This window comes from Lethenteron reissneri, chromosome 26 (assembly GCF_015708825.2).
Source record: "Lethenteron reissneri isolate LAM-NWPU_2019-01 chromosome 26, ASM1570882v1, whole genome shotgun sequence".
Taxonomy (NCBI): Eukaryota; Metazoa; Chordata; class Hyperoartia; order Petromyzontiformes; family Petromyzontidae; genus Lethenteron; species Lethenteron reissneri.
Genome location: NC_083804.1, coordinates 13,736,061 through 13,760,092, shown reverse-complemented (window position 1 = coordinate 13,760,092; position 24,032 = coordinate 13,736,061). Strand labels below are relative to the sequence as shown.

The following is a 24,032-nucleotide window of genomic DNA, read 5'->3' as shown; positions in this document are numbered from 1 at the left end:
CACTCCCCTTCACCCCGACCCCCATCCACTGCACCCTCCGCCCCTCGAAAAAAGGTCGCGTTTCGTTCGCGCGGTAACGCGAAACTCGACGCGATCGCCGCTCCGGGCGACTCGAAGCGACTTCGACACCTCCCGGAGTCGCCGTCGCCAGCGACAACGCGGGGCTGGCGCTTCCTGTAACGGGGGAAGGGGTTGTGTGGGTCGGGACTACTTGCCGGAGGCGGAAGAATAGTGAATAGCGGCGGAAGAAGAAGGGGGAGGGGGTGAGAAGTAGTGATGCGGTTTTGGGACTCGGATCGTGTCTGCAACCCGGACTGGATTCAGACCTGATCCGGACCTGGATTTTGCGGGACTAAGTCCGGGACTGGAGCATTAACTGGATCATGACCCGGTCCGGACCTGGATATGTGGGACCGAGTTCTGCATGGAAACCTGGACTGGATTCAGACCTGATCCGGACCTGGATTTGCGGGACTAAGACCGGGACTGGAGCATTAACTGGATCATGACCCGGTCCGGACTTGGATATGTGGGACCGAGTTCGGGATTGAAACCTGGACTGGATTCAGACCTGATCCGGACCTGGATTTGCGGGACTAAGACTGGGACTGGAGCATTAACTGGATCATGACCCGGTCCGGACTTGGATATGTGGGACCGAGTTCGGGATTGAAACCTGGACTGGATTCAGACGTGATCCGGACCTGGATTTGCGTGGACTACAGGATCATGACCGGTCCGGACTTGGATATGTCGGGACCGAGGGGATTGAACCTGGAATGGACAGTCGGACTGCGATTCGGCCGGTCCGGACTTGGATATGTGGGACCGAGTTCGGGATTGAAACCTGGACTGGATTCAGACGTGATCTGGACCTGGGTTTGTGGGACCTGGACCGGGATTGGAACCCGGACTGGATCTGTGAGACTAAGAACTGCACTCTTTCGGTATACTGACCTGTTTCAAACCAGAATCACGAGCTAAACGCGGATCTGGATCCCATTCGGATCTGGATATGTGGATCCAGACCGTAATTGATTACCGTGGCCAGATGATGCTTTGTGGGTCCGAGGATAAATTTGATACAAATTTTTTGGAACATGGTCTGATTGATTTCCTCCAAACCAGGAACTGGAGTCGACGGGACGTGTGTCTAGATTTGAAGTTTTCGTGACTGCAGGGATCCATACTCTTTGATTCTTTCGGTAAAGTCACGTAGGTATAAAATGAAATAAATTAAAACACGACGTTTCGGGCGCAACACAAGCATCCGTCGTCAGGTGGGACAACCACAGCAAGAAACAACTGCTGAAGTGCTTTTGTTGCGCCCGAAACGTCATGTTTTAATTTATTTTATTCCTACTTGACTTTACCGAAAGAACCAAAGAATAAGAATAGATCTGGTATAAACATGCGTTGCACCTGTTTTAACCATACCGAAGGTGCAATTTTCTTAAAGATTCAGATTCTGGTATGAGTACACTGTAAGTTAGCTGATCGGCAGAGACGCGTGTGGTGGGGTAAAGTGTGGGAACTTCCATCGCTTCCAAGACAGCGTGGCCAAGTGTGGGCCACGCCCATACTGGACATCCGAAAACAAAAAGAGCTTCATGGCTCATCGGATTCCTCCTGCAAGTGTATAAATCAATGATTCTGATCCGGGAAGAGTAGAGGGTCAAATGCCCTCTAGAGGGAGCTCCTCTGCGATTGAGGCCCTCTCGCGACCAGGAGCGGCGTGAGTGAGCACACAACGGCATCGAAATAAGCGCTGTGCGGCGGCAACTTGGGGGATATTTCTATTTACACGCTTTTATTTAACTCACTCCGGTCTTCTTGGTTCTTTCGGTAAAGTCACGTAGAAGGGAAATAATAAAATAATAAAAATAAAACATAATAAGATAAAATTCTCACGACGTTTCGGCCACAACGCAAGCAGCCGTCCTCTTTCTGACAGCCCTGTTCTTCACCTGAGGACGGCTGCTTGCGTTGTGGCCGAAACGTCGTGAGAATTGTATTTTATTATGTTTTAATTGTATTATTTTAGTATTTCCCTTCTACGTGATTTTACCGAAAGAACCAAGAAGATGAATCACTGCAGTCACGAAAGCTTTAAATCAAAAAATTCACTCTAGCCTGTTGTATCCTCAAATCTTGTAACTAAATTTTAATGCACTTCCCAATGTAGTATCGACTGCAAACAGGGTATACTTATGTCATGCTGATGACAATACTATATTCTATTAAAACAAGTTTTTTTAAGCACTCTTTTTCATATGTTATGTTTCGGCTTGGGTCTAATTGTCCACGCTCAACTCACGTTGGCTGTAAATCACCACGGTCACTTACGTTATGGCAAGCCTCGGGGCCACTTCCTGGAGTCGTGGAGTTCTGCCGTTACTCGTACGGTACATTTCATTAAAGCGTGTTTTAAAAGAAAGTATTTTTAAATATTACTTATTTACAAGAGGAACGTGTTGGGGTTGGACTTGAGGGGACTCGGCAGCACGGGTGGCAGGGGAAGCAGTAAAGTAAAAAAAAGAATAATAAAAAAAAAATTAAGATTTTTCCAATGATTTGTGTTATAAATGTCATTTCTGTACGCTTCCAATCATTTTTTATAGTCAAAATCGCCAAATTTGCGGAGCTCCGCTGCAAATACAGGAAGAGACGAGAGGTGAGGCAGCGACGAGCTCAGCCTCCCCTCTGATTGCGCAACCCCTCAGTAACTGGATGGAGCGTGGGCAATAAGCGCGTGCCTGTTACTATCTCAGTATGTCACCAATGTAATGTTAATAGACCTCTCCGTTTCATGTCCTCGCCTTCCATACTCCAGGTAACTTATTTCACGTATGTGTATAAAGATATTTAGGCTTGCTGGTCTCGTCATGAAACTGCAATGAAAAAAGCACCAGCGGAGGCAGCTATCACATCTGCCTCACTATCTAACACGCCACCCTAGTGAGGCCACGCCCCTCCTTGAGGCCACGCCCCCCCCCTCCGTGTGTGAATCTGGCTCTGACACGAGGCAGTGCCTCCCCAGCCATTGACCTCACCGCACGTCACTGACGGGTGGGGCTGGGGTGAAAGGGGAAAGGAGGTTCCTGCATTGTGACGTTTGGATCTAATGTTTTATTTGACCAGGTAAAGCCCACCGAGCGAAGTAGCTCCTTTTCTGAAGCGACCTGGCCACAAATGATAGCTCAATGAAGTGGCTTATTAGCACGTGGAAATTTATCGCAGCCAAACACTCTAAACGTACGTTGGTTCTAATTGTGGAGGGGAAAAAAACTAGAGGACCCGGATAAAAATCCACTCGACCACGGGGAGAACACGCAAACTCCAAATGTACAACAGGTGTCGGGGTCCGTATTGAACCCAGGCCCTCCTGCATACCAGGCGAGGTAGTTGAGTAGTGACATGCGAGAATCCCATCTTAATCGACAGCATCACCATTCGTGCTCGGCTGTTTTTCAAATTGAACATTTCTTTATTTAAAAAAAAACATTTAAGAACGTAATACCAGAGCAAAGAGAGGGTTTGTTAAATACAATAAAAAATATACACGTACACCGGCAGAATTTCAAATCGATACGCGCTGAGAGTTGGACGACAGGCACACGTACGGCACACGTACGACACACGTGGGACAACAATAACATTGTTAGCATCATCAGGGCTTCATTTCTGTCGGAGCTGTCCGGGCCTGAGCACCAGAAAATATCCCCCCCCCACCCCCTTCTCGCTGTTGGAAAGGCGCGGGGGGGGGGGGTGGTTGTCCGCATCCTGGGGTTGAGGAGGCGCCCTTGAAATTTAGAAATATTCCACGTGAAATAAAGCCCCCTGCTCGTCATCGTTAAACCGTCGGATTTATGTTCAATGTTAACGCACGAAAAATTACCACCGTATAATGATGATCATGATGATAATACAGTACAAATCACTCATTTCACGTCCATCGGTGGCCACTCCACCTCCGCCTTCCCCAGCCCTGGAGGCGAATCTTGATGGCAGAACAGGGGCCATCAAAACAAACGTGGGTTTTTTTTTTGTTTGGCAGGGATATGTGGCGAAATCTGCCCCCCCCCCCCTTCCTCCCAACAAAGTGTGTTTTTTGCAGCATTTATCAAGCGAGGAATTGTGACGCTCACCATCATCGTCGTCGTCTGCTCACAACTCTCGTGCGGCGCGTGGTAGAAATTCCATGTTCCTACGACGGGGGCGAAATGAGCCTCCAAGATGCCCCCCCCCCCCTCAACTGGGATTTTTTAACCCGATATTGGGAGAAAGAGAAAAGTGGTGTCAAACCTCGGTATATTTCCATAAAATATTGGATTTTGCTGGCTCTCCACCGACACTTAAATTAGGCCTCGGGATATCTGAGAAGCACATGTCAAAAATTAGAGAGTGGACCCATGAAGAAATGCGCCGTTCTCCGTACCACTTTGTGAACTCATAAAAAGTTTATTCCATAATTTTGCCAAGCTGCTGGGTAACCCCTCTGCTGTGGTTTGGAAGGTCACCTTACACTCCTGTGTTGAGATGGATGTAATGCAAAATTGAGCCTTGATTTAAGTTTTAAAATGTGAGTTGAATACTTAACAACTGGAGTCATTGTCATCCTCCACCTCTCTTCCCTTCTTATTTGTCTATTTTTTTCGTCTCGCATCCCTCTGTGGATTCCCAAGTTTCCATTTATCATTCATCCCTCCATTCATATACCCCAATTACCAAAGTCCTCCATCTCCCATCTCTCTACCCCCCATCCCTCCATTTCCCATCCCTCTATCACCCATCCCCTTACCCTTCTCCTCCCATGCACCCTTCTCCTCATTCTCCATCTCCCATCGCCATCCTCTCCCATTCCTGCCCCCCATTCTGTGCTGTTATGGGGACGCCCCCCCACCCCCATTTTACTATGTTACCAATATCCCAAATTAACAGCACCCCTGCAAATCCTAACGTAGTGAGCCCCCCCCCTCCCAATCTGCTGACACCTCTGTCATTAAAAGCACCCCATGCCGGTTAAGAGCAGTCCCCCAACGTTTTCTCTCGTTAACAGTGCCCCCTAATTACTGCTAATCGCACCCCCATCCTGCCAATACCACGGTCTCCCGGCTCCCATCACCACCACCGCCATCATCATCCTCACCACTGTGACTCTCCCTAGCCCCCCCTCCACCCCCCCCCCCCCCCCCGTGCTAGCCCCCACTCCCTACCCCAATCGCGATATCTTCCTGCTCCCATCACCACCAACAACCAACCGTCATCATCCTCACCACTGTAACTATCCATAGCCAGCCCCCCCCCCACCCCCACCGGGGGCTAGCCCCCACTGTTGAGCATGGCGAGGAGCTTGTTGGGCTCCACGCCGAGCTGCTGCGCCATGCGCTGCACGTCGAAGCCTAGGTGCATGAGGAACTGCACGGCGCTCATCTCCTTGCCCGTGTAGTGGTCGCGCATCGTCGGGCACGACGGGTTGCAGTGCGGCCACGGGCAGTTGTCCACCAGGTGCGAGGGGCAACCTCGGGGGGGAGCGCGGGCGCCGCCGCCACTGCCGCTCCGCGACGCGTCCTGCAGGGCGCGCTCCCAGCACTGCAGGGCGCGCGCCAGCGAAGTGCCCTTCACCTGTACGTCCAGCCACGAGCTGCACGTGGTGGTGGTGGGGGGGGGAATGTCGAGACGAAGGAGACGTGGGGGGTGATGGAGGGGGTGAGCGGGGTGGGGGAGATTATGGGGGGGTGATTCGATTTGGGGGAGATGTGAGATGATGATGATGATGGGGTGGGGCAGGGGGAGATGTGGGAGATAATGATGAAGAGGGGGGGGGGGGTAAGGGGAGGTGATGGGGCGTGGGAGATATGTGGGAGATGGTGATGGGGGGAGGGTGATGGGGTGTGGGGGAGATGTGGGAGATGGTGATGGGGGGAGGGTGATGGGTTGTGGGGGAGATGTGGGAGATGGTGATGGGGCAGGGGGGGAAGGTGATGGGGTGTTAGGGAGATGTGGGAGATGATGACGGGGGTGGGGTAAGGAGAAATTATGGGGTGTGCGGGACATGCAGGGAGAGATGCGAGGTGTGACTTGTGAGTGTTAGCTCATGGCTATGGTGCAGTGGTGAGGCTATGGTGCAGTGGTGAGACTATGGTGCAGTGGTGAGGCTATGGTGCAGTGGTGAGGCTATGGTGCAGTGGTGAGGCTATGGTGCAGTGGTGAGGCTATGGTGCAGTGGTGAGGCTATGGTGTAGTGGTGAGGCTATGGTGTAGTGGTGAGGCTATGGTGCAGTGGTGAGGCTATGGTGCAGTGTTGAGGCTATGGTGCAGTGTTGAGGCTATGGTGCAGTGGTGAGGCTATGGTGTAGTGGTGAGGCTGTGGTGTAGTGGTGAGGCTATGGTGCAGTGGTGAGGCTATGGTGCAGTGTTGAGGCTATGGTGCAGTGTTGAGGCTATGGTGCAGTAGTGAGGCTATGGTGCAGTGTTGAGGCTATGGTGCAGTGGTAAGGCTATGGTGCAGTGTTGAGGCTATGGTGCAGTGGTGAGGCTATGGTGTAGTGGTGAGGCTATGGTGTAGTGGTGAGGCTATGGTGCAGTAGTGAGGCTATGGTGCAGTGTTGAGGCTATGGTGCAGTGGTGAGGCTATGGTGTAGTAGTGAGGCTATGGTGCAGTGTTGAGGCTATGGTGCAGTGTTGAGGCTATGGTGCAGTGTTGAGGCTATGGTGCAGTGGTGAGGCTATGGTGCAGTGTTGAGGCTATGGTGCAGTGGTGAGGCTGTGGTGCAGTGGTGAGGCTATGGTGCAGTGGTGAGGCTATGATGCAGTGTTGAGGCTATAGTGCAGTATTGAGGCTGTGGTGCAGTGGGTGGTGAGTCTATGGTGCAGTGTTGAGGCTATGGTGCAGTGTTGAGGCTATGGTGCAGTATTGAGTCTGTGGTGCAGTATTGAGGCTATGGTGCAGTGTTGAGTCTGTGATGCAGTGTTGAGGCTATGGTGCAGTATTGAGTCTATGGTGCAGTATTGAGGCTATGGTGCAGTATTGAGGCTATGGTGCAGTGTTGAGGCTATGGTGCAGTATTGAGTCTGTGGTGCAGTGGTGAGGCTATGGTGCAGTGTTGAGTCTGTGATGCAGTGTTGAGTCTATGGACAGTGTTGAGTCTATGGTGCAGTGTTGAGTCTATGGTGCAGTGTTGAGTCTATGGGCAGTGTTGAGTCTCTGATGCAGTGTTGAGTCTATGGTGCAGTGTTGAGTCTATGGGCAGTGTTGAGTCTATGTGTAGTGCTGCTCAATGTACAACAGAAGTTGATTCCAATGGAGCAGTTGCAAGGAGGGAGAAGGCCCCTAAACGGGACTGGGCACAGGGAGAATATGGGACGGAGAGAGGATTGGGAATGAAGAGGACGAGAGGAGGGGGGCATGAAATGAGATGAGGGAGGTGAGATGCGGTTGATACACACAGACCAAGGCTGCTTACCTCTTGCTGATGAGGCTGTGTGAGAGACAGGACGGCGCGAACACGGCCCTGCACACGTGCACACACGCACACACGTGTACACGTGTACAAACACAAAGATTCACACCCCGAATTGCAATAACAGACTGTTGGGGCAAGTGCTGTTAGCGAGCGGCTCCTACGAAGGCCGGCACGGCACGCGATGGGGTGGGTGACCAGCACCAGGGCAGGCCACCTTGGTCTCCTAAACCGCACTAATTTGAGGCTGAGTCGACCTAGAGGAGGCCCAGGACCGGTTCAGATAATCGTCACCGGTGTTGTCCGTGAGCGGGAATCGAACTCGGCTACACGCACGTGCACTTACTTACAAGCGGACAGGCACGCACCTAGACTGGTACTGTGTCACGTACACACACACAGCTACATGCATGCTGTTGTGGTTTTTTTGTGGTGGTGGTTGTTGTGGTTGGGGTGCGTACGAGACGCCTCGGGGCACGTTGTGATTGTGGTGGTGATTGTTGTGGTGGTGGTGATTGTTGTGGTGGTGGTGGTGGTGATTGTGATGGTGGTGGCGGCTGTGGTGGTTGTGGCGATTGCGGCCGTGGTGATGGTGTTGTGGTGATTGTGGTAGTGATTGTGGTGGTTGTGGTAGTGATTGTGGTGGTTGGTGGTTGTGGTTGTGTGTCACGCACGAGACGTCTCGCAGGGTGTTGTGGTGATTGTAGGTAGTGATTGTGGTGGCTGTGGTGGTTGCCATGGTAGCAGTAGTGGTTGTGGTTGTGTCACGTACGAGACGTCTCGCAGGGTGTTGTGGTTGTGGTTGTGATGGCTGTAGTGGTTGTGGTTGTGCTGGCTGTGGTGGTTGTGGTTGTGTGTCACGTACGAGATGCCTCGGAGCACGTTATGATTGTGGTGGTGATTGTTGGTGGTGATTGTTGTGGTGGTGGTTGTGGCGATTGCGGCTGTGGTGATGGTGGCGCATACAAGACGTCTCTCAGGGTGTTGTGGTTGTGGTGGTTGTGGTTGTGCTGGCTATATGTGGTTGTGGTTGTGCTGGCTGTGGTGGTTGTGGTTGTGGTGGTTGTGGTTGTGGTGGTTGCCATGGTAGCAGTAGTGGTTGTGTGTCACGCACGAGACGTCTCGCAGGGTGTTGCGCAGCTCGCGGCCCAGGTTCTGCAGGTAGCTCCACTTGTCGTCCTGCACGGGCTGCCCCGTCAGGTGCACGTTGTCCACCGACAGCTGCGCCTCGTCAAACAGCCACTGCACCACGAACACGGGCGCTGCCGCAGGGGTACAGCCTCCTCGTCATCGTCGTCGTTGTCATCGTCATCATCGCCATCATCGTCATCATCACCATCATCATGATCATCATGATCAATTTCAAATGTGTATCATCACCATCGTCATCATCGTCATCATTGTCGTCATCGCCATCATCATGATCATCATGATCAATTTCAAATGTGTATCATCACCATCGTCATCATCGCCATCATCGTCATCATCATCATCGCCATCATCATGATCATCATGATCAATTTCAAATGTGTATCATCACCATCGTCATCATCGTCGTCATCGTCATCATAATCATCATCACCATCATCATCATGACAATTATCAATTTCAAATGTTTATCATCATCATCACAGTCAGAGTCGTCGTCATCATTATCGTTGTCATCATCGTCGTCGTCATCATCGTCATAATCATCACCGTCATCGTCGTCATCATTATTGTCGTCATCATCATCATCATCACCATTTATCATGCTCATTATTGTCAATTTCAAATGTTTATCATCGCCATCATCATAATCATCACAGTTATCGTCGTCGTCGTCATCATGATCATGAAAACTCATTTTCATCAGCATCATCAGCATCATCGTTGTCATCGTTGTCATCATCATCATCATCACGGTCATCATCATCGTCATCAATCTGCCAAGGCAGAAGGGAGCCGATGATGTGATGACGATGTGCAATGATGACGATGAGAAAAAAACAACCGAACTCGGCCCCTTGGTGTTCAAAGTCGTGGTGAATGCAGTGGTCTGAGCCCCCCCTTTCTGAATATTCGGCCCCCCTCACTCCCCCCCCCCCCCCCATTAGGTGCTGGTCGCTAACAGCACTTGCCCCAAAAGTCTGTTATGGAGAATGCACATTTAACTTATTTCGGCTGCTCACCTTGCTCTGTTATTTCCCACTGCGTTATGAGTGGTGCTGGCCACCCACCCACCCACCCACACCCACCCAGCCCCCTCGTGTGCCATGCCGACACTTCGCAGGCGCTGCTGCTGCTGCTGCTTACTCGCCAACAGCACTTGTTCCAAAAACAGTCTGTCAGGGCTACACGGGTGAATCTTTGTCTCTGCCGAGTCCGGGACTCACTCTTGAGCGTGGGGTACACCTTGTAGCCAAAGAAGCACTGCCACTCGTCTCCGCGGCGGAAGAGTTGCCGGCAACGATCCGGGACGATGCCACTCCAGTACCTGGGGGAAGAGGGGGGAGGGTAGGGACAGACTTTGTTATGTATGCCATGTGTTAGTTACAAACCGCACCTCTCCATAACAAAAGCTCAGTCATTTGTTATGCAGTCTACTCTTGATCTTAAGCCTCACCTTACCATAATAATAAAAAAGTGTGCCGTTCCTGGCCCTTCCCCCCTCAACCATTATATATACGGGGTAGTATTTCTTGTCATCTCTCATTTACTTGATACAGCTGTCGTGGCTATGACGGTTCCACTTGAAGACGGAGGCTTGTGTTGCTTCCGAAACGTCGTGAATTTTTTAATTTGTTTTATTTTACTTTTATTAATTATTTTTTTTTACTTACGTGACTTTACCGAAAAAACCTAAGAGTATGGACACAGGTCTTCTTCTTTCCCACAGGCCTCGCTCTGCAGATGAGACTCAAAAGGTTGAAACCGACGCGGCTATTATTCATTAACTCCAGCTCCCCACTGCTCCCCTCAATCTTAATATGTAAGTAATTTGTTTTTTTTTCTTTAAAATGTTTTCAAAAGTAGACGTGAATCCAGCACACGTGGCATACTCTTCCATGAAACGAATATTAACGTCACGCAGCGACCTTCCGCACCCAGTGAATCACAGCTGACAACACCTGAGCAGCATTAACCGGGGCGGCCCTGGTGGGTTCGAAACGTGAACTTCAGCAACGAGGATATTTGACTATTTAAATTAGATGTTTTTTATTTTACCAGGTAAGACCCACTGAACTATGCAGCTCTTTTCAGAAGCGGCCACAAATGATCGCCCAACGAAGTGGCCTATATTGTGTGGAAATGTATAGCAGCCAAATGCTCTGAACGCGCGATGTTGATTCTACACGTGGAGGGAAAAAACACAGAGGACTCTGAGAAAAATCTACGCGACCAAGGGGAAAGTGAGAGAGAGACAGACGACATGCAAATCCACAACAGGCGTCAGAATCGGAATACGTATTTACACTGCAGGAGGAATCCGATTACCTATAAAGCTCTTTTATCAACAGATGTCCACTCGGGGCACGAGGTAAGAACGTAACAACCACAAACAACACACCAACAGTGATAGGGTTCGAACCGCACGGACCTCCTTGCATACCAGGAGAATGAGACAACCATCGCAGTCCGGCACTCACTTCATGCCCTTCTTGATGGCGTCCGTGGGCAGGCAGGAGTATGAGTCGAGGCAGTCGGCCGGTCGGAACTGCTTGTTGTCGAGGAACCAGCCCGAATCGGCGAGTCCGCGCATCTGCGCCGGCGAGCCGAGCGCCTCGAGCTGCTCGGCCACGCGGTCGGCGTTCAGCAGCACCCCCGTGCCGCCCGCGCTGGGCACGGGGAGACGCACGTTCATCACGAGGGTGGCGTCAACAACGACGATGACAACAACAACAACAACGATTCTAGATTTGAAGCTTTCGTGACTGCAAGGATTCATATTCATCTTCTTGGTTCTTTCGGTAAAGTCACGTAGAAGGGAAGTAATAAAAAAATGAAAATAAAAATATTCAGACAGTGTCTCCCCGACAGACCTGGTCTTCACCTGAGGACGGCTGCTTGCGTTGTGGCCGAAACGTCGTGAAAATTATTTTATTATGTTTTATTTTTATTATTTTATTACTTCCCTTCTACGTGACTTTACCGAAAGAACCAAGAAGATGAATCCCTGCAGTTACGAAAGCTTTAAATCGAGGATTCATATTCTTAGGTTTTTTTCAGTAAAGTTACGTAGGTAAAAATGTTTAATTAATAAAAGTAAAATAAAATAAAAATCACGACGTTTCGGAGGCAACATAAGCTTCCGTCTTCAGGTGGAACCGTCACAGCACGATAGCTGTATCAAGTGAGATAAATTTCAAGAAACAGTATTTGTATAAATACTGGTTGAGGGTGGGAGGAGCCAAGGTAGGCCCTGAATAGTATTTCTGTGAGGTTCGGTGCGGCTGAAGCACGCTGCTAGGAATGAGCCTTTGTTGTGTGAACTAGGTGCGGATGATGTAAAGGTGCGTGTAAAAGGGACTGAGCCTTTTTGTTATGTAGAGATGATGCGGCTGAAATCGCTGCCAGGAATGCAACAACGATAACAACAACAACAACGACGATGACAACAACAACAACGATAACAACAACAACAACGACGATGACAACAACGATAACAACAACAACGACGATGACAACAACGACAACGATGACGACAACAATCAACATCGATCAGAATCTTTATTTAGACGGGAGAAACCCCGACGAGCTATATGAAGCTCTTTGTCACACGTGTTCAGCGGGACACCGCTCGTGTTGCCGTTGGAGAGCGATCCAACGCGCAGCATTTCACGACGTCGATTTGGAGCGGCGTGGACCCTTTCAAGAACGAGGTGGGTGAGTGGGATGGGTAGGGTGGGGTGGGTGAGTGGGGTGGGTGGTGGTGGGTGGGGTGAGTGGAGTAGGGTGGGTGGATGGGGTAGATGAGTGGGGTGGTTAAGTGGGGTGGGTAGGGTGGGGTGGGTGAGTGAGTGGGGTGGGTGGTGGTGGGTGGGGTGAGTGGAGTAGGGTGGGTGGATGGGGTAGATGAGTGGGGTGGGTGAGTGGGGTGGATAGGGTGAGTGGGGTGGGTAGGGTGGGGTGGGTGAGTGAGTGGGTAGGGTGGGTGGTAGTGGGTGGGGTGAGTGGAGTAGGGTGGGTGAATGGGGTAGATGAGTGGGGTGGGTGAGTGGGGTGGGTAGGGTGAGTGGGGTGGGTAGGGTGGGGTGGGTGAGTGAGTGGGGTGGGGTGGGTGGATGGGGTAGATGAGTGGGGTGAGTAGGGTGGGTGGGTGGGGTGGGTAGGGTTTTGTGGGTGAGTGAGTGGGGTGGGTGGTGGGTGGGTGGGGTGAGTGAAGTAGGGTGGGTGGATGGGGTAGATGAGTGGGGTGGGTGGGTGGGGTGGGTGAGTGTAGTCAGTGAGTAGGGTGGGTAGGTGGGGTGGGTGAGTGGGGTGGATGAGTGAGGTGCGTAGGGTGGGTGAGTGGGGTGAGTGGGGTGGGGTAGGTGAGTTGGGTGGATGGGGTAGGTGAGTGGGTGGGGTGGGGTGAGTGGATGGGGTGGGGTGAGTGGGTGGGGTGGGGTGAGTAGATGAGTGGGTGTCTCCCCTCCGCTTCCCTTCACCACATACTTCCCACATATTTATTTAAAGTTTTGGTTTAGTCTCATGAGGAATGAAGGAGGGGGGCGGTTGGCGGGGGGCTATTGACCCCCCCCCCCCATTGACCCCTCTGGATCCGAGACTGCTGTCTGCTGTCTGTGTCACCTGGTCCCGGCGAGCATCAAGAGCTTGGCCTGGTCCACGCCCTTGGGGATGAGGTCCCTGATGACCTGCTGCAGGATCAGCGCTCCCATGAACGCGTAACCGTCTAGGAGGTTTCGCGAGGCCACACACAGACACACACACATACGCACACACAGACACACACACACAGACACACACACACAGACACACACGCACACACATACGCACACACACACAGACACACACACGCACACACAGACAAACACACAGACACACACAGACACAGGCACACACACGCACGCACACACAGACACACACACACGCGCACACACGCACACACACACACGCGCGCGCACGTAAGACAAAGATTCCCCGTGTAATCTGTAACAGACTGATGAGATCAATGATCTGCGTTATATTACCCGTTTCCGTCCATAATACAGCGGGCGGGGGAGATGTTCAAACGACGAATAGACACGCGTATCGCAAGGCACCAAGTCTGCACATCACACTTGTAGTAAAACACATGCACGCACAGAGAAGACAAAGACCCCCATCCATAGCCCCAACAGACTGTTGTGGCAAGTGCTGTTAGCAAGTAGCAGCTCCTATGAAGAAGGCCGGCGCTGTGGCACACGAGGGGGTGGGTGGCCAGCACGACAAAGACAAAGATCCCCCTTATAGCCTCAACAGACTGTTGGGGCAAGTGCTGTTAGCGAGTAGCAGCTCTTATGAAGAAGGCTGGCGCTGTGGCACACGAGGGGGTGGGCGGGGGAGCAGCCAAAGAGCCGCAGGCGTGGAGCCACATGCCCTGGGGTCAATAGGAGAAGCAGAACGTTACCTTTGCCGGTCTTGGTGGAGGTGCCGCTCCACACGTCGCTGGAGCAGTAGGGGACGTACCTGTGCCACCACCACACAGAGCAGCGCCACTTTAACACGACTATGACTACTACAACAACTCTATAGCTTGTGTTTTACCAGGTGTAAGGGCGCGCTGAGCTGTATCGATGTTTTTTTCAGAAGCGACCTGGGCCATCACGAATGACAGCTCAACCGTGTGGCTGATATCGTCACCGCGTGGACATTTATATCAGCAGCCAATAACTCTTAAACGTGTGACGTTGATTCTAAACGCGGATGGGAGGGGGGGATACTGGAGGACCCGGAGGAAAAATCCACGCGACCACGAGGAGCGAGAGAGAGAGAACGCGTGAACTCCAAATATATATATATACACAGGGGGTCAGGGTCGGGATCGAACCCACGACCTCGTGCATACCAGGCGAGGTAGTTGACATCTCGCCACGACTGGTAAGCTCAGCGGGGTTCGTGCCTTTCGTTCCTCGCTCAAAGCTTCGCTCAGTGTCGGAGTAAGCTCGTGCAGGGCCTGTTGCAAATGTTGTTATAAAGAGGCCCTAAATATAAAAAAAACCCAATAAATATTCAAACACAAATTTTGAACTTGCATAGTAAAGTAATTGGATTTTGTTCATTTGCTATACAGCCACATCATACGACAAATCGCAAATTTTAAACACCCACTCGTTCATAAAAGTCGAAGGCGGTATAGTACTATGGTAATAGAGCGGAGTGCAGAATTACTGAACCAGAATTGATAGCTTGAAAGCATTTAGCGCGGGGGCCTTTGAAAGTGCGGGGCCCGTAGCATGATGTAGCTACTTTCGCTTCTTATCCGTCGCCCATTCTCTTCCCTCCCCTCGCCCCTCCATTCCTTCCCGTCCTTCCCGCTACCCCTCTATCGATGTCACTCCCTCCTCAGTCATTGCACCGCCCCTGTCATCTAAAAAATTCCATTCTCGCACCGTTTTCAAAGTGCATGTCAAGCACCTGCAGTGAAGAGGGCGCTCTATATGAATATAAATCAGATTCCATTGTTGTACCGTACTTCTTCGCTTCCACATCCGCGCACCTATGCAGCTTTCACCGAACCGCGCTGACCAGCGTGGTGAAGTATGGTCAAATAGCCCGTCGGGACCCGCACTATGAGACCCTGCTGTTGACCTACAATGCACTCGATGGGTTGGCCCGGCAACATTGACAGGAGCCGCGCCGTGTTGACTCCCCAACGAGGTGCCGCAGATCTTGGGATCGCCTTCTTCGAAGCACCCCGAGCTCAAGGGCTCCGTACCTGGGGGTGATCGCGATTTTGCCCCGCGCTGTGCAGCCCCCAGACTATGGAACGACGCTTTGCCCTTGCTGACAAGACAATGAGAGTCGATCGAAATATATTGAAGTCACGTCCTGAAAACTCGCTTCTTTAAATTGGTATTCACACCCCACCCCCCTGCCTAGTTCTGATGATTTGCCCTGTGTAGGTTCTGTTGATTTCATATTCGCGGCGAGGCTCCTGCTGGAGAGGCACAGAGAGAAGAACAAAGCTGTGCACGTGTCGTTCCTCGACCTTGAAAAGGCATTTGACAGGGTCCCCCACGACCTCATCTGGCACTCGCTTCGATCCCATGGAGTCCCTGAAACCTACGTGCATTGGGTGCAACTCCTATACAAGAACGTCACCAGTGCAGTCAGGTGTGCAGTGGGCATATCACCGCCATTTGCCATCAGCGTTGGAGTGCACCAAGGATCGGCCCTGTCACCACTCCTGTTTATCCTGTGCATGGACACGATCACTGCCGACCTGCACACGCCCCTTCCATGGTCAATTCTCTACGCGGATGACGTCCTCCTCTCAGATGAAGAGAGAGGAGAAGTGGAAAGACAAACGCGCCTATGGAAGGAACGTTTGGACGAAAACGGGATGAGGTTCAACATCAAAAAGACGGAGTATATGGAGTGTGGCCCCCAAACCGACGGCACCATCAGTATTGACGGAGAAGATCTGAAGAAAGTGACGGACTTTAAGTACCTGGGCTCCACCATCAGCTCAGATGGTAGCATCACGACTGATGTGAGGTCACGAGTCAATGCGGCGTGGATGAAATGGAGGCAAGTCACCGGAGTCCTCTGTGATCGGAAAATGCCGGATAGGCTGAAGGGAAAAATATACAAGACCATCGTCCGACCGGTGGCACTCTATGGATCCGAGTGCTGGCCAGCCACAACTGTACACGAACAAGCTCTCCACACCATGGAGATGAGGATGCTCAGATGGAGCCTCGGGCTCACTCGATGGGATCGTGTCAGGAACGAAGACGTTCGGAAGCGACTTGGTGTGGCCCCCATTGCGGACAAGATGCTTGAGGCAAGGCTTCGGTGGTACGGCCATGTGATGCGAAGTGAAGAGTCATCAGTGGCCAAGACTGCCGTGCGTATTGAGCCAGAGGGCCGCCGTCCACGCGGACGTCCGAAGAAGCGATGGATGGACCGAATAAAGGAGACGGTCAACGCATCCCCTGAAGATGCCCTGGACCGAGCCAAATGGAGAAGACAATGCCGAAAAGCGGACCCTGCGCCACAGCGGGAACAACGCTAGGAAGAAGAAGGTTCTGTTGATTTCCCGGCTTTCCATACAACGGTGGTGGCGTATTGGTGAAATCCACGGATTTGAATGCGCCATTCTACAAACGTTAATTATTATTATGATTATCATGATATCATAACCAGGTCTCGGCATGCAAAACAATAATTGGAGCGGTTTTTTTGTTCGAATTCGGTACAACCCCCCCCCCCCCCTCCATATTTCAAGAGATGCAAAGCACGTGGGGAAGGAATGGAGAGAACTAACAACGGGATAGAGGAGAGGGAGGGAGAGAGGGAAGAGAGGGAGGGAGAGAGGGAAGAGAGGGAGGGAGAGAGGGAAGAGAGGGAGAAAGAGAGACAGTGGATGTGAGAGGGAGAGGAAAAAAGAGGTGGGGGGGGGCACATAAAGCAAAGCATTGAAAAACAAAATGATGAACGAAGCAAAGTGCCGACTACACCGAGCATCTTCTTGTTTCCTCTGAGCGTAAAAAAAAAGAATGAACAACGCGGAGACGGAGCGGTTCTTGCGCAGGAGAGAGGCGGATTGTGGAGCCCCTGGGGGACCGCGCGGGGCGGTTGATGCTGTGGGTGAGGCGTTCATCCAGCAGTGGATACAACATAGCCCATGGTGATCGTGATGGAGGTGGTGTTGTTGTCGATTATGTGTGTTTGTCGAACTGTTTTATGCACCGCGCGTAGCTTTTGGGTCGATGATGGTTGTGATGTGAGAGTGGATGTTGGTGATGCTAGATTTTGATGATGTTGGTGATGTTGGTGATGTTGGGGGTTGATGTTGGTGATGTTAATCGTGATGTTCGGGGTTGATGTCGGGGTTGATGTTGGCGTGATATCACTCACACGGAGTTGGCGTTCCACCAGTGGGGGTTCTCCTCTGGCGAGGACGACAGAATCCCTTGTCCTGCGAGAGGGAGAGATGACGACACAGCTCCGGCATCACCAATCACCTGCACTACCACTCACCTGCACTAATACTCACCCGCACCACCACTCACCCGCACCACCACTCACCTCCACCACCACTCACCCGCACTACCACTCACCTGCACTATCACTCACCTGCACCACCACTCACCTGCACTACCACTCACCTGCACTACCACTCACCCGCACTACCACTCACCTGCACCACCACTCACCTGCACTACCACTCACCTGCACTACCACTCACCTGCACTACCACACACTTGCACTACCACACACCTGCACTACCACTCACCAGCACTATCACTCATCTGCACTACCACTCACCCGCACCACCATTCACCAGCGCTACTACACACACCTGTGCCCACCCCTCTCTGACCTGCGTGACCTCGTGCTCACCTGTGCGACTCTGAGGCCAGTCCGCGGATCCCATGAGTCTCCGCATTGTGCTGTACCGCGCGTCACAGCTCTCCTTGCTGAAGCAACACCATCCCCCTGGTCCCGGGCATCAGCAGCAGCAGTAACAGTATCAATAGCAGCAGTAACAGTAGCAATAGCAACAGGGAATAACAACAGCAGCAATAGCAGCAGCAGCAATAGCAGCAGCAGTAACAGTAGCAATAAAAGCAACAATAGCAATAGCAGCAGTAACAGTAGCAATAACAGCAGTAAGAATAGCAGTAACAACAGTAGCAATAGCAGCAGCAGTAACAACCGCAGCAGCAATAGAAGCAGCAGCAGTAATAACAGCAGCAATAACAGCAGCAGCAAAATCAGCAGTTATAGCAGAAGCAGCAGCAACAGTAGCAGTAACAAGGAACAGCAGCAGGAGCAGCAGCAGAACACACGGCGTCATGTTAGTGGGCGTGTTGGTGTAGTCGTTGTTATTGTGTCTGCGCGTGTGTGGTTGTGGGGAGCGGTGGTGTAGCGGTTAGGGCGCTGCGCTACGAACCTGGCGACCCGGCTTCGATTCCCGCTCACGGCCAACACCTGTGACGATTGTCTTAACCGGTCCTGGGCCTCCCCTAAGTCGACTCAGCCTCAAATGAGTACCTGGTACGATGTGTAAATGTCGCCACTGGGGAGACAAAGGCGGCCGAGCGTGGAAAGTTGGCTACCCACCGCTTCGTGTGCCGTGCCGACCTTTAAAGGTGCTCCCTAACAGCACCACGCCCCAACCGTCCAGTCGGGGCTATACGGGGGATCTTTGTCTTTGTGGGGAGTGGTGGGGTAGCGGTTAGCGGCGCTGAGCTACGGACCCGGAGACCCGAGTTCTATTTATCGGGAATCGAACACCAGTGAGGTTTTTTTTAAAAAAACAATCTCAACTGGTGCATGCACTAACGATTGCACTAACAACTCTACAGTTCCCCCCCCCCCCCCCATTATGCAGTACTTTATTCACTCTGTATTTTTTTGGGAAGATTTGTTGGTTTATCTAGAATGTTTCTGTTGCGCGTCGTCGCTTTAAGATGTTCTCCGTTCATATTTTGTTTGTTGCGGTTGCACCCGACTTAAGAGCCGCATGGCTCACAGAAACTTGAAACTATTCTTAGAGAGAGAGAGTGACCGTAAGAGAGCGCGCGAACCCTCGAGGAAGATGAGCCACCGCTTGCTTCCTTTCGACTCCCGCAGGTAATACCTGTGACGGGGGAGGAGGGGGAGGAGGAGATGACATAGAGGTGAGCCGGCTTGGCGGAGTCTGCATGCACTCGTCACCACCCCACTTACGCGCCGCATCACGTAACGTACGCACGTTACGCACGCACGTAGAACTTTACCTCTTTGCCACCGTGCACGTAGCCAACCGCGCGAATCGGAGGTGCGTGGTGGAGTGCCGATTTTGGAACCCAACGTTACGCGTCACCCGGCGTCAGGCCACACCACCCAGAGCCACGCCAAGTCACAACACGTCTAAACATTTCGAGGGAAGGCGGGTGGTGGGGGAGAGGACTGGGTGGCGGGGGGATTCCTGCCCTTTTCATTTCATACCCAGGTTCATCTCCGAGCCTGGGCTGTTACTCTACAGTACGTGTCCTCAGATGCGGGAATCCCACGTGGGTTATGGACCAGGAGATGTCAGAGGTACAGCAATGGAATTCTTTGGAATCCATCCGTGTGGAGCTGGTCTGAGTATTAAACTCGTGGCGTATGCGTGGTGGGTTTTCCCGGTGGGGGGGGGGGGGGGAGGTCCTCTGATTTCCTCCAACGCGAAGCCAAAATCTTAGCAATATTTGGAGTGGGATTTGGTCAAACATCCTCAATGTAGCAGCACCTTCCTGAAAGAAGTGTCTTGAGACCAGTGACATTGACTCAAAATCGGCCCAGGCATTCGTAAACACGCCGGCCCAAATTCGGCCTATGGACAATTATTAACTGTGTTGTGCGACAAACTGTGTCATTGCTCGTCGCGAGATGTTGCGATGAGACGAAGGAGGAGCAATTGGGGTTTATTAGTAATAAATCGGCATTTTGCGACCCCCACTGCCACTGTGCAGCATATTATTACGTGCCAGGGACTCTATGAGATGATAGAACAAAAGTCTGAGTCAATAATTGGCAATAAGTAACGGCAAAGCGGTTATAAGCGACTCAGAATTGTGCGCAGTTGCGTATACAGTACTCGACTTCCCTGAAGGCATCAACACTTTCAGCGAGCGTGATGCCGATCACACAACGCGGTTCGATTTCGACCCTCGAGCTATGGCTGTGCCATCGCCGCACACGCGTCAAATAAAAAGCAAGGGACAAGTCCTTACTTACTAACAACTGCTGCCCTATCGGCCAGTCCGAGCCTGCTTGAGACTTAGCGATGCTTTCTTTGGCAAATGTAATTAATTTTTTGGGGAATTTGTTATTCACTAATTCATTTCCCACCAGGCCAGGAGGCATCACTGACACGACTCAATAACTCCGCTGGCAAATAAACACACCGCTACGTGGAGGAGTCAACCAACGGTGGTTGTCCTCTGGATGAACATAATCAGAATCTTTATTCAAACTGGGAGGAATCCGATGATCTTTGAAGCTCTTTTTCGCAGATGTCGAGTGAGCGCGGGGTCAATGCAACAACTCATAGGAGTGCAAAGCATAGGAAAATCACTCAAAATAAAGAGATCATAATTAAATATGTAATACAATTTGCTAAATAAGTGTCTCAATTCCTGCCGGTATTTCAACAATAAATGCAAGATTGGGCAAGCCAGCAAAACAACAACAACAGTCCCAGACCACAGCAAGACAACAACAACAGTGGTCCCTCAATAAAATTTCACCCCGCAACCTCGCCCCGCCATAGGAATGTGGAATTTCTACCACTCGGCGCAGGGCTGTAAAAACGGAAAAGTGAAAACCACATTTGGCAACTTGACCTGGTGACACGGCACGCACCGACACGACACGCGCAGTCACCAGCAACTTTGAAATCATCGTCTGACAAACTCGTTTAGTTTGTTGTCCCCCCACGGTTGGCTACGTACGGTGCGAAAGAAGTTCAACACGCACACATTGACAGCGTTATCGGACGTCTCATCGTCACCAAATTACCGAGGCCGCTTCAGACGCCACGGCATATAAATGCGACAGACACGACACCACTTCACGCTACGCAATGCCACAAATACAAAGATCCCCACGTATCGCCTTTAACAGACTTGTGGGGCACGTGCTGTTAGCGAGTAGCACCGATGAAGGAAGGCTGGTACGGTGCACGATGTGGTGGGACGCCGGGTTCGTCGCGCAGTGCGCTAACCACTGCGCCACCGCTCCCCATGTCACACACACACCGCTATACTACACTCTCCACACCATACCACAACATACCACACCGAAACCACGTCCTAGACCATGCCACACCACATTACGACACGCCACCCACCACACGACGCTCAACTCCACACCGCTCCATACCGCTCAGAGCGACACCAAACACGAAGATAAAGATCACCCGTATAGCCTTAACAGACTGTCGGGGCAAGTGCTGTTAGCGAGCACCTATAGAGGCTGGAACGGTACACAAGGGGGTGGGTGGCCAGCACCACGCCCGACCGCCTTTATCTCCCGAGTGGCAATGTTAAAACACCGCACCAAGTACTCATTTGAGGCTGAGTCGACATAGGGGAGACCCGGGACCAGTTCAGCTAATCATCACTGGTGTTGGCCGTGAGCGGGAATCGAACCCGTGTCGCTGGGTTCGTATCGCAGCGCGCTAACCGCTACACTACCGCTCGCCATTGCCGCACACACACACCCACCACATAACAAACACCCACCACGCCACTCAGAGTCACACCACGCACAGACTAAATATGACCACCACGCGGCACATCACGAGGAATTCACCAAACCCACACAAATACCAAACCACACCACGCCGCCACTCCATTCCACATCGTGCCACGTGCCAAGATACATTACCCACTCCATTACACCACCACCACCACCACCAACCACCACCACCCACCACCACCAACCACCACCACCCACCCCATTACACCACCACCACCACCACCAACCACCACCACCACAACGACTACGACGACGACACATCGATGGGATGCCCCGGCAGACAACGCATCGTAGCAGCCCGATTGTACACGACACCACCACCACACCGCAGCAGCAGCAGCAGCGAGCCATTCCCACGCACCACACCACGACAGCCGGACCTCGCGAGACACCACACCACACGTACTGTTCACGCCACACCATCCCCCCCTCCCACCCCATAACTTTAGCACACAGCAGCCGACACCGCCGATCACACCACGACCGCACCGTGCAAACTGACGCCGCACACTGCGCCACATGGCACCGTGATCACATCGGCAGATATCATACCACAGCCATCAATAAACACGCGTCACGCCACTCACACAACTTTCAACACAGTTGCCTAGCCCGTATCACCTCCACGCCACGCCATACACCACACCATTAGGACCTCACAACCACATGATTTAGACTCTACCCGCCACACCATTGCCACACACCACACCCATTAGGATCTCACTGGACATCACCCCACATGACTCCGACTCGACACACCACACCACCGCCACGCTGCTGGGACCACACTGGACCTCACGATTCCGACTCTGCTCGCCACACACCCACCACGCACCCGGCCGGCGTGCCGTCGTTACAGGTCACCGAGTCGTTGGAGATGAGGTGCAGCTTCATGTCATCGCTCGCCTGCGCCGAGCACGAGTAGAGTGACTGCGCCAGGTTCTTGATCTGGCTCATGAAGGTCTCCACGTTGCCCTCCACGGCCGTGAAGTCCAGCGTGAAGCTCTCCTCCCGTTCGGAGCCTGCTGGAGCTGCCGCCGCCGCTGCCGCCGCTGCTGCCGGAACTGCTGCTGGAGGTGAGGGTTGATGTTGAGATGGTTGAGCAGCGACCAGCAGCGACTCGACAGAACCTATCCCCTGCTGCTGCTGCTGTTGCTGCTGCTGTTGCTGCTGTTGCTGCTGCAGCGTTCCAGATCCTCGCCTGTTCTGGAAGTTGCTGCTGCTACCACTGCTGCTGCTACTGCCGGGACCTTTGCTGGTTCGAACCAGACGCCGGTTCTGTCCCACGGACGGGCGAGTCAGCACCAGCAGCAGCAGCACCAAGGATGGAAAACAGCGGCTCCACATTGCGACGGCCAAGGCGAGGAGATTGTTTATGAAAGGGGAGCTGGAAGCACTCGGAGATCGGGAGAGACGGAGAGAGAGAGAGATGTTGGATGGAGAGATGATCGGTGACTTGATGAACGAGATGGATAATAAGTTGAGAGAGCGTTTAAGTAATCGAGTTAGGCGACTGAGAGAGATGATGAGCAGCGAGATAGAGGGAGACGGTGAGAGTTGGTGAGGTGGTGAGAGAATTGATGGGGGAGATTGGGGGAGGAGGCGGGGGGTGAAGAGGAGAGATGGAAACACAGTGAGAGAACCGGAGTGCTGGTGAATTTGGACGAAAGAGTCGCCGAGAGTGTTGGGGTAGAGCTGGTAAGAGAGTTGAGTGAAAGTGAAGACGTGAATGGTGGTGGGAGAGAGAGAGAGGGAGAGATAGAAAGAGAGAACCGGTGGAATGCTCTAACAACGAGATGAACACCGCGAGATCGCGATAGCGTGGTGCAGAGGCACGGGGAGAGTCCGGCAGCGAACACGGGAGATGTCTCAGAGATGGCAGGGCCGCTGAAAGCGATGGGGAGTTGGGGCGCTGGAGAGCGAATCTGACGGGCGAATACAGCGAGCGAATAGATTAGGAGCGAGAGTCCGAATGCCCCCGGGGACGACTTGTAGAGGAGCGGGGAGCTCGACAGAGCGAGCTAAGCGAGTGACTGATCCTTGCGCGCTCCTCACACACATCTTAAATAATTCCCCGACCCCCCTTTCGGGGGCTACCCCTCTCTCTCTCTCCCTACTCTCTCTCTCTACCCTCTCCAAATAACTCTC

The 24,032-nt window shown here is 52.3% G+C and overlaps 1 protein-coding gene across 1 annotated transcript; it reads right to left on the bottom strand.

The window, feature by feature from the left end:
- Positions 1-5,212: 5,212 nt before the first annotated feature.
- On the bottom strand, positions 5,213-24,032 carry LOC133348007 (palmitoleoyl-protein carboxylesterase notum1-like). The gene is made up of 11 exons (XM_061560805.1): positions 22,720-24,032; positions 19,187-19,239; positions 17,997-18,092; positions 17,511-17,571; positions 14,056-14,114; positions 13,236-13,338; positions 11,093-11,281; positions 9,839-9,939; positions 8,578-8,725; positions 7,467-7,514; positions 5,213-5,644 (listed from the first exon to the last, which is right to left on the bottom strand). The coding sequence occupies exons 1-11, from the start codon at positions 23,229-23,231 to the stop codon at positions 5,323-5,325; spliced, it is 1,692 nt and encodes a 563-aa protein (XP_061416789.1). The 5' UTR covers positions 23,232-24,032; the 3' UTR covers positions 5,213-5,322.

Excerpts from the sequence above, each read along its gene's own strand:
- LOC133348007 (XM_061560805.1), bottom strand. The coding sequence starts at position 23,231 with ATGTGGAGCCGCTGTTTTCCATCCTTGGTGCTGCTGCTGCTGGTGCTG. Across the intron at positions 11,282-13,235 it reads TTGATGCTCGCCGGGACCAG|CGCGGGCGGCACGGGGGTGC; the intron begins GTGACACAGACA and ends CCCCGTGCCCAG. Across the intron at positions 7,515-8,577 it reads AACACCCTGCGAGACGTCTC|GGCCGTGTTCGCGCCGTCCT; the intron begins GTGCGTGACACA and ends GCACGTGTGCAG.